The 13,584-nt window shown below is 39.9% G+C and overlaps 1 protein-coding gene across 3 annotated transcripts in view; it reads left to right on the top strand.

Annotated features, from left to right (window-relative positions):
- Nucleotides 1-84: 84 nt before the first annotated feature.
- aasdhppt (aminoadipate-semialdehyde dehydrogenase-phosphopantetheinyl transferase) overlaps nucleotides 85-13,584 on the top strand; it is a 61,233-nt gene continuing 47,733 nt past the window's right edge. For 2 of the 3 annotated variants that reach the window (XM_078545510.1, XM_078545509.1), the window contains exons 1-2: nucleotides 103-318; nucleotides 4,949-5,174. In XM_078545510.1, the coding sequence (XP_078401636.1) occupies nucleotides 139-318; nucleotides 4,949-5,174 (406 nt within the window). In that variant the 5' untranslated portion in view covers nucleotides 103-138. Of the gene's footprint in view, nucleotides 319-4,948; nucleotides 5,175-13,584 lie in introns of all 3 variants that reach the window. The other variant, XM_078545508.1, reaches the window with a different exon arrangement.

The following is a 13,584-nucleotide window of genomic DNA, read 5'->3' as shown; positions in this document are numbered from 1 at the left end:
CTGTCAATCAAAGGAGCTTGCCCCGCCCTGCAGCTCATCCCCAATTCCTATTGGTCGAAATTCAGTCACCGGCCCTTCCGGGGCAGAGGTTAAAGGGTGAGTCAGGGTTCGTTACTGGGATGGCCGCCTACTGTGGGAATGAGGCTATGCCAGGCAACCTTTAGCAGTCGGAGGATGGATGGGCTACGCTGGGCTTTCAGCTGCGGCTCCTGGCAGCCGAGTCGCTGCGAGTGGTTACTGGCGGCTCGGTGTGTGCAAGCCGAGGAGAGAGAGCGAATCGGCGCATTTGTCTTTGCGAGAGACGCCAAGGCCGCCATGGTAACTGGAGTTGGGTGTAGGTTTGCGGGTGCTGGAGAGCCTGCGGAACATGATCCAGGATGGGCTGGGACCGGGTAGTGGAAGGATGTCCATGGGCACTGTATCTGCTCAGAAACTGGCACATGCTGGGTGCCAGGTGCCTGGTCTTTCAGGCCCAGTGTTCAATCTGCACCCTCTCCAGCATGGTCTGCATAGAAACAGTGGTACCATGAAATGTTTGATGATCCGGTCCATTTGTATGCGTATGTCGGTAGCTCCAAACAATTTTTTTCTAATAGATAAAGAAATAAAACACAAAACGAAACCGTCTCTTCTGCCCCATCCTTCCTTGTCTAAGCTCACCTTGCTCATGCTCTCCACCTTTGCTGTCTTGACCTCATATACACTAAACTGTTTACTAACCAACTTCCAATTTCTGGTCACAATGCTGGCGAACATTGTAAATTCTCAGGTACTGACCCTTGCCCCTTCCAAATGTCAGTCACCTCATCTATGACTCCTCTTGTCCTTGCAAGCTTGCTCCATATTTAACCTCCCTTTCCTCTACAAAAAAAATCTTCAATGAGTTGTTGAATTTGTGGCCATTTTTTTCTACAGCTCCATTTGTTTCTTCCCCTGGAGCAGCATCAAAGTGGGCCTGACCAACAAATTACATGCTCTATAAATGTATCTATGGCCGGCAGCGGATTTCCCCGCAGTTGATAGGCGAGCCATTCAAATCTCTGCTGCCTTCGGCGAACTTGAAGATCCCGCCCAATGAAACAGTTGCTCCTCATCCGCTTTGCAGTTTTTGACACTTAAAACACCATTTTCCTTCATTGCCTCTTGTCCAGTTTTCTGATGCAATGGAATTTCTCTCGCTTGGTTCCACACTTAACTATTTAATTGCAGCAGAGCAACTCCAACAATGACTCTCCTCATCCCGGTACTGTTACTTCTGAGATTCCCCAGTAATCTATCCTTGGATCTCGCTTCCTACATGCAACATTTTCATCACCTGCAGAAATGGGGTTATATTCCCCTTGTATATGGACCATACCCAGGTCCACAACTTCATTACCCCTTTGAAGCCCTTCACTGGCTCTGTTACCAAAGTGCTTGTCCAATGTTCAGCACTGGATGAGCTGCACTTTCCTCCACTTAAAGCTTGGGAAGGCCAAAATTATTGTCAGCCATTGACACAAGCACCAAACATTTGCACCGATTCCATCTCCTCCCTGGCTACTGTTTCAGTTTGAATCGGACATTTTGCAACCCAAGTGATCTGTTTTGACTCTAGAGTTGAGCTTTCAATTCCATATCCTCTGCACTGCAAAATCACCTATTTCTTCCGCTGTAACATCATCTAGTTCAGCAGTTCAGCTTATAAGCTTTTGAAACCATCATCCATGCCATTGTCACCTCAAAACGTGGCTAATCCAATGTTCGTTTTCCTTTAAATCCACAAAAGAAATCGCAGAAAAATCTGTTGGCTATTACTAGATGTGTTTTGGGTTCAAACACTTCTGTAATATGTGGCTTGTTTTCTGTTTCAGTGTTCTGTATTAAAGATTCTTTCCCTTTTTAATGGTCTTTTTAAATATATTAATAATAGTGTGGCCTTAAGCAGTGCATGGGACAGTGTATGGGCTATCAAATTTGTACTTCAAGCTGGAACTGGTTTGGAACAAGAGGGAAAAATTTGCTAAAAATATGCAGCTAGTTGAAATAGAGACTGGCAAATTATCAGTGCTCAAAGATACTCAGCTTGTGAGCCATCAAAGAAATGTGGAGAATTAGCTGGCACAAAGTTAGTCCATTATCTTGAGTATAGCAGTACTGATCAAGATTAAAATCTTTCTCCATTGAGTATTCAGAATTCTGTGTGGAAAAGGCACTGATTTTTTTAGTATGGATGGGCTCACAGTGCGATGCTGCTAAATATTTTCAACTAATCTACATTAAGTTTGCAATTCCACAGTTGGAAAGTTTAACTTGTAGAAATTGTCAGGTGAGATGCTTTCTGTAAAATTAATTAGCTCCAAATCATTTCCAGTGAATGAAATGGTATGAATAGTCTACTATAACAATCTGGTCCTCAGATCCAATAGCCTGCCTCTGCTTACCAACACGTACAAACTAACTCTGATTGGATGAAGTCCACATGAATGACAACTACCAGTAGATCAATACCCAGCAACAAGTCAGCGCATCCAGTTTAGGAGAATGGAAAAAGACTTGGCAGAAAATAAAGTAGGGAACTTTTTTTTAAAGAGTTGTTTTTGCAAAGGCTAACAATTGCCTTTAAACCCCCTAGTGCAGGTTACTATTTGCTTTATGGTCTTCATATGACATTTGCCGTTTCCATATTGATAATTAACCTTGTAAATTATGAACATTCTTTGAAACATCTTTGTATTTTAGATTGCCTGAGTAATTTTGTACATCTTGGTGATCGCTTATAAACTGAAGATGAAATTGCATAGTTCAGTATTAATAATAAAGATGCTGATAGCTGTATGACCTCCTTCATTTTGACAAAAACTAGCCTAATTTATTTTAAATCCATTAATGTTTTATTTAAAGCAATTGATAAAAGAATATCACAAGAGCATATTCATGCCTAATATCTTTCAGCAAGATTTCAATTCCTCTTGGTTGAGCACAAAGTTGCAATGCAGTATTCAGTGTTTGCTGAATAATGTGAATTAAAAATGAAACTATTGCTACTATTCTTACTTTACAACAACAAGTAACTTTTTAATTCCAGTTTAGTGGTGAACTTGATTGTTCTGACAAAACAGGTTTCCTGACAGAGAAGTTGCTACTCCGGTAGTTCTGTAGTGAAAATCAAAAAAGTGTTCAGGAAGAACAATTTTTTTTCCAGGTATTGTTCCATAGCTGCTGAGGATCCTTTAGCATGTTGCCCATGTGATCATTCTTGTCTGAGTTTAATTTGATCTCGGGTATTTCAGCTGGACCAGATCCTGTCCTGACCAAATTCATTCATAAATAGCTGGTATGGCAGGATTTTCCAATACACATCATAGAGTTGAAAACTGGTGAAAAATAGAGTTGGAGGGAACAGAAAGCAGAAGGAGGTAGCTTTTGAAGGAAGGTAGACAGGTGGAGATGTTTAAGAGCCATGATGGCAGAAGGCTTTATCATTGAAGTTGGATAAGGAGAAAGTGAGGGGACAAATCGGCCAGAGTTTGAAATGTGGAGGGAATGGACTAATGTGAAAGTTTAAATATGGTTTCATGAACAGGTAGGGGAAACTATAGAGGCAGCTGTAAATAAGGGCATTGATTTTGAATGTAGTGCATGTTGCCAATGATGGGGGGTGATCAGATCAGGACTAATGTGGGTTAGAGTACAGTCTGTGAAGTTTTGATGAATTCTAGTCTATGTAGGATGGAAGTTGGGAGGCTTGCGAGCAGCGTATGGAAACAGATAGCCCTGGATGTAACATAAGCATGAGGTATTCAGTGGCAGTGGGCCTGAGGCAAGAATCAAGACTGGCAATATTGCAATGATCAGAATTGGTGATGGATAAGAGATGGGGTTTGACTTCAAACAGAAAATATGGTTGTGCTCCCCTGGGTTCAGTCCACCTGAACCCAAGCGGAAGGGAATCAAATCAGGTTAGAACAGGAGCAGAAGAGTATGGTTTTTTTCAAGCAGTAACTGGATAGAGAGGACTGGTAGAAATCCCTCTCTAACCCAGAGGTGTTAAGGCTAGTTGTAATATCCTCGGTGCTGCCTTGATTGAGATGAGATAAGCTAATTCAGCAAAGAGTGGAATCAAATCTGTTGGGCTCAATCACATGCTACCTTTACCAACTAAGTACATGAAAATATAAATATAGGTGTTCCTTTTCTCCTTCCTCTAGCCAAAAAATAATAGTTGTGATTCACCCTCAGAGTCTATGACTGGAACTGGACAAGGTTATAAGTGGGATTGGACTTTTAACCAGCTTTCAACTGTTAACTGCGTATAGTTGGGTACTTGTGGGATATTTGTTTTCTGTTTTTAAAAAGATGACATGATTCAGGCAATGGGTGGCTTGCATTTGGAATGTGGTGCCTGATAGGATGGTGGATGCAAATTCAATAGTAATCTTCAAAAAGGAATTGGATAAATACTTGAAGGAGAAAAATGCAGGGATATGGGGAAGGCTGGGGTGTTGGAATTAACTGAATTGCCCTTTGAAAGAGCCAGCAGTGCCTTAATGGTCCAAATGACGACCTTCTGTGCTGTCATCTGATTTGCCTGAATAACAATGTAACCCACTGTATGTGAAGACATTTGAGACAAATAAATTGCCATTAAAATGCAACTTTTTTTATAAATCTGGCTGAAATTACAAAATTTTGGCTGGAGCTCTGCTGCATGACTCCTCAACTTGCAGCTTTTGAAAGAGCAAATTTAACAACAACATCACATTCCTTAGATTAACCTTAATGTTGAGCTCCCTTGCAAATTGTAATCATGGTGTCCATTCAGCCTTGGAATCCATTGCTAAACTGAGAACCCTAACCTAACAATCACAAGATTTAACCTTGGTTATATCTCCACATGTGAACTACCCAAGTTCTGCCAGCATTATCACATAATTAATTTAGTTTCTTTTCAATTTTGTTCACAAAGGGTGGACGTCTTCTAATCCGGAAATTAATTGCTGAAAAACTGAAGATACCTTGGAATGAAATTCAGTTGCAAAGGACAACAAAAGGAAAGCCATTTCTGGCAAATCCTGTTCTTACCACAATCCCAAATTTTAATTTCAACATCTCACACCAAGGGGATTACACTGTTCTGGCAGCTGAACCCAATCGGCAGGTTGGTGTAGATGTCATGAAGACTAATTTTCCAGGTAAGGAAGCTTGAAATGACTTCCCCAATGTAGGTAAACTAAATTTAGGTTATGCTGGGTATCATGCAATAAATTTGTGTTGCAGAACAATATATTTTTTTCATATCCTTCCCCTCCCCCCCCCTGGATAAAACCCCAATAAGCAACAAAAGTTCTAGGGATAACCATTATTGCTTCATCATCTACGATACCTCTGCTCATGTAGAAAGCTCTCCCACCCCTTTATATCTTGTGCCCTATTCAGGCATAATGATGCTTGGCCACCTTTGCGTTCCACAAACAGGTTTGACTGCTGATCCATATAAAAATTATTTGGTAACATTTATTTTTGGAAATATCTTGGTACACATAACTTTTCTAAATATTTTTGTAGGTATATGTGTTATGTAGAAGACCTGGTTCTAATTTTCTTATTCTTATCACGGGGATGGAGTCAGCTTTTCTCTACGTGTTAGTTATGGTAAAAGTGAACATAAAGAATGTTGTCACTATATTTAGCACTCGAAGGAAACTTTTTACTCATGGTTACCAAAAGATAATGGCCAAAATTTTAACGGTAGATGGTAGTAATACTACAATGATTTATACTACTTATGTGAAACCAGAGAGATGATGTAGTTATCCACAATGTTCGTTTATTTTGGGAACAAGCATATTTTTAGAAATATATCTCTGACTTCGTTATTCTTTACTGGAATATGATTTGTAATGCATGTTAATGTTCACTGGAAACTTTGAGCTGTGGTTGGTGATGCTGAATAATGGTTCTGAAATTTAAAACCATTTTGTTAGAAAGCCCAGGTGTTTGATTTGGACAGTTTCCAAAGGATTAATATTGGGCCAGATTTTGCTGTCAAAATAATATGATAATAGTGCTCAATGTTATTCATGCATAAATGGTACAACAACATCAAGTGAGGGGCAGATACATGGTTAAATGTTAATATCCAAAAGTTGCACTTTGCATTCACTTTGCAAAAAACTACATTTTGCTGTCTGCTCACTATTGACATGCATTTAATGTCATGAAGTTGCTGTATTTGCATAGTAAATACAAAACTAAATCTACTGCAGATATTTAACGCTAATAAGCACAAGCATAAGTACCCTAGCAATGATGTAATATGTGTTAATTACTGCCAATTAACATTTCTGGCACTAAAAATTAACTAATGTAAGTGTGAAGTCTCATTCCTTCAAGTTATGAAATGTTTTCCATGCTTTAAAAAAAGGCAAATTTTACATAATCATTTTTCTTTCTTTTCCTTTCTGTCTCTTTTTCTGTCTTTTCCTTTTAATTCTTGCTCTTAGTCCAGTCTTTCTTTCCCTCTCTTTATTCCTCTTACTGTACCTGATTTGACACTGAATTCACCCTCTTTAATTCAGCCTCCTTTCCTGTCCTTCTGCTGTTTTTTTCCCAAAGCTTAAATCTCATCATTTAAGGCGATACCCTGTTGGTTGCCCTGTTTACTCAGGTCCCCATTGCCATTTCCCTCACTGTTTTGTTATCAGCTTGCCCTTTCAGCATATTAGTGGGCAAAATATTTTTGAACTAAAATGTGCAGCTGTAAACCTAGAATAGATTAACAACAAACATGCAGGTGCCTTGCTACAGTAAAATCTGGCTGAATGTGTTCCAAATAGTTAGTCTCTTGAAAAGAAGTCCCAGAATGTTATTTTGTATATTTTCTCCTTTCACCATCATGCACTTTTGTTCTTCATTCAGTGCCTTGAGTCCTGTCTGTTCCCTGTACTTGTAATTTAAAATAAAATAAATTTGAAGAACATAATACAGGCAGTTGTAAATATGGTGGGATAAAGAGAACCATCTATTGCAGGGGAACTTCTTTATTCTCTCAGGGGATGCATGCACCAAATGGATGACGGCCGCATTCCCAAAGACATGCTCTATGGCAAGCTTTCTATTGGCACGAGACCAACAGGTCTCTCACGTTTACGTTACAAGGACGTCTGCAACCGAGATCTCAAGTTGACCAGGATCAGAGTAGATGCATGAGAAGTCCTTGCTGCTGATCAGGGTGCCTGGAGACAAGCAGTCAGGAAGGGCTGGAAAAAGCAGAAGACAAAAAAAAAGACCAAATGACGGAAAAGGGAACCCAGCAAAAAGAGAAAACATCAGTCGACCTCAGGCCAGCCTTAGTCATCTATGCCAGCGGTGGAAGAGATTGTCACTTACGAGTCGGCCTCTGCAGCCACAATAGACAATGTCCAATCCAGAAGAGATGCAGTCTCCTGAGATGGTAAGATGCCTACTGAGTGTCGCAGGCAAGGCCAGCATTTGTTGCTCATCCCCAGTTGCCATTGAGAAGGTATTATGAGCTGCCTTCTTGAATTGCTGCAGCCCATCCAGTGTGGGTATTCCCACTGTGCTGATTGGAAGAGAGTTCCAGGATTTTGATCCAGCGACAGTGAAGGGACGATATAGTTCCAAGCCAGGAAGGTGTGTGACTTGGAGGGGAATTTGCAGGCGGTAGTGTTGCCATGCTTCTGCTGCCCTTGTCCTAGGTGGAAGAGGTAATGAATTTAAAAGGCGCTTTCGAAGGAGTCTTGGTGAATTGCTGTACTGCATCTAGATGTTACACACAGATGTTACTATGCATCGGTAGTGGAGGGAGTGAATATTTAAGTTGGTGGATGAGGTTCCGATCAAGCGCATTACTTTGTCCTGGATGGTGTCGAGCTTAAGTGTTGTTGGAACTGCACTCATCCAGGCAGGCCTTGTAGATGCTGGATAGGCTTTGAGAAGTCAGGCGTTGAGTGACTTGCTTCAGAAATCCCAGTCTCAGACCTGTTCTTGTAGCCACAATATATAGTTCAGTTTCTGGTCAATGGTAACCCTCAGGACATTGGCAGTGGTAGATTCAGTAATGGTAATACCATTGAATGTAAAAGAGATGGTTAGATTCTTGTTGGAGATGGTCATTGCCTGGCACTTGTGTGGTGCAAATGAATGTTACTTTTTACTAGATTACCATAAAATGTTTATGAATATCTGTATTTCATTATTGTTCGAGGCCAATCTTCCCTTGGAAATTGGATTGGATCACCTTTGTAAGCTGCAGTTGTAAACATTTCAGCTGAAAATTTACCATTCATACTGCTATAGTAAATGAGATGACAATGAGGAAACAGAGTCTTGCACCTAGTAAGTCGAAAACCATGCAATGATTCATTGTCTAATCTCATTAATGTTTTAAGGTCAATGTAGAGAGCTTGTTTTTAAAAGAAATCTCAAATAGTAGTTCTCAGAATCATTCCATAGCTTTTATGATCTTCAGTAACATGGTTGCATTAAAAAGAGGGTTGTAACAAAGATTGGATAGTTTTGTCTGTAGTTTGAATTTTTGTTTGGTTGTACTTTGTTTCTTAGCTTAAAATAGGCTGCGTGAAGCAAGGTAGCACCCTCATAATAGCTTCTGTGACAGCATACTAGGGGAATGCCTGTCTTTAAGCTCTGCATGATGTAGTTAAAACATATTTGATACGTATCTGGAGATAGAGGCACTAAGCATGGAAAGTATCAGAAACAATTATTTCTATCAAGATAGCCTTAACACAGCCAGCATTATTATTACCACAGGTAGTTGCCAGCATGTCTTGTGGCACTTCAGTCCATTTTTCAACTGTCTTGGTCTTGTGCTGATTCTTTTCAAAATTGGGACTATATTTAGAAGGTTTTTATGGGTATATGAATTGGAATGTTTGCAGTTTTCACTTAGCTGCGACAAATTCAGAAGCTTGAAGCAAGCCCACTGGTAAGGGAACTACATTTATTTCATGATAAACTATTCAATAGAAATTAGGTCATTGCTCATTTCCAAGCCTTTGCCATGCCCAGATTTGACTTTTTTTCCAGGCATCTCCATCCAACCTCAGCTCATCTAAAATTCCTATATCTTTTACCGCACCAGGTCCCACTCACAGATCATCAATGCCCTTGTTGATCTAAAAAGGCTCCTGGTTCCAAAATGTAAAATTCTCGCTATTATGTTTAAATTCCTTCTTGGCCTCACCCCTTCCTATCTCCATGACCTTCTCCATCCCACAAACCCCACACCTGCACTCTCCATTCCTTTGACTTTGGCCTCCCTTCTTTATTCACCTACTATTGACAGGCATACTTTCAACTTCCTAGGCTTCATACTGTAGGATTGCCTCCATAAGCTTTCTTGTTGCTTATAACAACAACAAACTTCATCTCCCTCTCCTTTTTTAAGACCCTCCTTAAAAACCCAAGCCTTGGTCATACATCATACTGTCTTTTTTGGCTCAAAATCTGATTATTTCTGAAAATGCCTTGGGATGTTTTTCTACATTTAAAGGCTTTACATAAATGTAAATGTTGTCTCTCAGCAATTTGGGTGAATTAGTTTTGCAGGAACAGGGGTACGATGCACTAACTTATCAATATTGGAGATGCCAAAGGTCCTAGCAGCATTGGTATGACGTCCCAAAGCCTAGGAGCACTGGGCAATGTGTACCAGAGCTCCAGAGTACACTGGAGGGTGAGGCTCTAGGGACATTAAGGTAGCTTTTCAAATCACCAGAGAGAGACCCTGTGGTGAGAGTATTCCAGAGAAAATTCTCAAGCTCTGGGAGCAGTGGGTCTGGTGTCTGAACTTAGGAGCAATCTGAGGTTCATGGGCACCAGGAGCGGATTGTGAGGGAGAAGAAGTCTGAGAAGGGTGACCCTGGGGTCCAGCAGAACTTAGAAGACAGGAGAAACTGGGAGTATTGGTAAAATTTGTGGTGAGAGGAGGAGACAATGTCTAAGGACATTGTGAGGGAGGGAACTCTGGTGACTGGAACTTCAGACTTTGACCCCATGTATTCCTGCATGTCAAGTACTGAGCACCACTTCATCAATTGTCAGCCGGTTCTTTTATTTTATATTATTTCTTTCAAGCATTTAAGCATAAAGTTGTTTGGTTGTTAAAATTAATGAGAAGAAAATCATCAGCTGAGGGTGTACACTTTTTCCTGATGCACACTCCTGTTGTTTAACAGGATTGCGCTATTAATGAGTTTACCAACTTAGACATTTTTATTGAACAGGTTTCCAAATTCAAACAAAAAATCCTCATAAAACATTCATAGTTCATCATTTATGCAGTTTCTAACTTAATGCATATTAAGAAAAAAACTGTTAACATGGTTCAGGAAAGATTTTTAAAAATTTATCATGTATAACCAAAAGTGACCATTGACTCTAAAAACTATTCTTTTCTGTGTCCTTCTCTAACTGGCACAAAATCCACAATAACAGGTGGTGCTATCCCTGCTTACTGCATATGACTTTCTGAGAGTTCTTAGCAGAAAAGCAGATTTGTAATATGCGTTTAAAAAAGTAATTTGCCTGAAATAAAAGTTTGTAGAATTCAAACTCCATCTTCTTTTAAATTCTTTTGAAAAAAAATCAAGAAGATTTCCAGGTCCTCATGGGATGACAGGATACATCCTTCTCCTTTTCAACCCTTTTACATGTATGGATTCATGCAGAGAAATTCTACAAACTGCATGATCAGAGAATACATCAGAGAATGTGCTTAATTGTGAAATTAAAAATGTGATCACAGCTTTTGAGACAGGCTGAGGCCTATAAAAAGACAATACAGTGAATAAATTTAATGATATTTTCTGTATTTTGTAATTTTCAATTTTTAAAAAATTTTGTTTAACCCCTTATTTAGGGCATTAGGAATTTCAAGTACTAAGGAAAATTGGCAGACCAAAAATTTTCCAAACAAATTTGCTCCACAGTGCTACCTGCTGACCTTAATTTCACAGTCACACGCCTGTATTGAAAAATGACAACAGGCATCCTGGGCAGTTGTACATGCAATGGAAAGTAGCTATTTTCTTTCAGTCTGTAAACATTTTTTACTTAAATTTGTCCTTCCACCTGCCTAGTTAACAGCTTTGGCTTTGTCTTATTACGCGTCCTTCTTTTGTCTGGTGCATGCATAGCTTTCATTTGCATTAGATTGGATTTAAAGGTATTCCATTTCCCTTTTACATTGGTAAAATTCTGATCTAATAGGCTTACCCACTTGACCTGAATTAGGCCCTATGCATCTTAAAATTCAGACCCAGCGTTAAATTGTTAGTACCTTTAGTTCGCATTATCAATTTAAATCTAACAATGTGGTCTCTTTTGTCCATGTATTCTCCCACATGGACGTCTGTTACTGCATCAGGAGCACGACTAAAATCATGTATATGATTATTTTCTTTCTTATATTAACTGGCACCCGTAATGTCTGCAAGTCGTTCAGCTTTCCTGCTCTCACTACTAGATGGTTCACCATTGGCTAACTGGGAAATTAAAATCTCTAGAGTTAATTGACCTGCAGGTCAAAAATGCGCTGAAGGGCTGCCCGCCTATGGCACTATTCAAAGAAGAGCAACTCTCATGTCTTGTCCAAAAGTTCTTCGTCAGCCAACACTACCAAAAAAACAGGCTAACTTGTGGTTCACTAATTGGTCATTTATCTCATTGCTGTTTGTAGGATCTTGTGCACATTTGGCCACACAACAACAGTAACTGTACAATGTACTTCATTCTCCATGAGCCACTTTGCAACATTTCTGAGGTATTTGTTGAAGCATCAGAAAAAAGGAAAATATTTGTTGCTATATTGACCAAGGAATGTGAAAGGAGGCAGGTGATATGTTTCACATGAGCCTACTTAGAGCTGCAGACTCTATATTGGGCCATGGTGCTGCAACCTTGATATATTAGCTTTAAGTTCCTGATCAGTATGCTGCTTCACAGAGAGGAGGAAAAATTGATGTGACAGACTGCTGGTTTTTCTTGAACATAAGTTTTTTATTCAGCCCAGAACAACATTAGTGAAAGCCTAGGAACAGGTCTACTGTCCTGTTAAATAGTGGGCTGCTGTAAGAACGGAGCTTCTTTTGGTGGAGAGTAGCAAGATCGCGACACAAACATCTTGGTAGTTGTTCCTATGAGGGAAGCTGAGGGCCATATTTGCCCATTATCATAGTTTTAGATGTTAGCCTTAGCTCAGTGGCACCACTATTGTCCCTGAATCGGTAGATAAGGGCTCAAGTCACATTCCAAGTTTTGAGCAAGCAAACTTGGCATTCTGCAGTGCTGAGGATGTACTCCACTGGCAGAAGGTCCTGTCTTTCAGATGAGGCATTAAACCAAGCACCCAAATACTCTTAGATCTTATGGTGCTATTTGAAGAAGAGCATGCAAATTTCCTGGCGTCCTGGCCAAAGTTTACCCCTCAGCCAATGTTGTTAAAAAATTTAATTGGTCATTTATCTCATTGCTGTTTGTGAGACCTTGGTGTGTGCAAATTGGCTGCTGTTGCCTGTCATTACATTAGTGACCATGCCTCAAAAATAAATAAATTAGCTGGGAAGCGTTTTGGGACATCCAGCAGTCTGGCAGGTGGCATATAAATATAAGTCTGTTGACTCTGTCTATAGTTTGTCTGGGATTGGGGGTAACCTGAGGCGAAAGAAGGAAGAAGAAAACATCTTAAAAATAAATTCATACACAAGTTTTTTTTAAAAGTGTCAAATTCAAAATTAAATACTTGCAAGTATTTTACAGTCAAATGCCAAATGTTTAATATCACAAAGTTTGTTTGAAACTATTCCCTTATAGTAATTGAGGTATATTACATGCTTCTTCATAATTTCTTACCAGCATAGGGATCAGGAGAATCCACAAGATGGTGCCTCTGAGCTGCAATCATGTACAGTATAGCTCTACCAAATATATATATTGCAAGTTTCAGTTGAGAGCTCCTTTGATATTATTACAGATCTAAATATTACTGTAACTTTTGCAGTAAAATATATGAAGTTGGAGGACATGAATGCAAAAAAGCCAGCTGAGAAAGTCCTAGGAGTCTTAATAGATTTGACAGTTAACCAATGCAGAGCAGCAATCAACAAAGCCAATAGCATGTCAAATGATGCAGCCAAAACAATAGAAGACAAATTAGTGGTAGTCACAAGCAAACTTGTATAGTGGTCATTTCAGGCAAGAACAAGATATATGTTCTTTTGCAAGTTTTCCTGCAAGCTGCCATGATGCCTTCGTTCTGAGCCAGTCATGTTTCCCACAGACCTTCACACCTCCAAAGATAGTAAGTAGCCCTTGGGCTACTCTCTAAGGACATGACTGATGACACCTATCAGAAGCTTACCATTGACACCCAAGGAAGGTACAACCAAAGCCACGTGAGCACAGGAGTGGTCACTGAACAAGCCATCGGGATGTTGAAGATGTAATTCAGGTGCCTGGATAGATCTGGGGGTGCCCTTCAGTATGTGAAAGGTGTGTTGAACACAATGATTGTGGCATGCTGCATTTACACAGCAGAGGGGACTGGAGCTGCAAAAAGGG

Source organism: Cetorhinus maximus, chromosome 7, assembly GCF_964194155.1.
Source record: "Cetorhinus maximus chromosome 7, sCetMax3.hap1.1, whole genome shotgun sequence".
Lineage (NCBI taxonomy): Eukaryota > Metazoa > Chordata > Chondrichthyes > Lamniformes > Cetorhinidae > Cetorhinus > Cetorhinus maximus.
The sequence above is the reverse complement of the archived record's forward strand: the minus strand, read 5'-3'. Positions and strand labels throughout refer to the sequence as shown.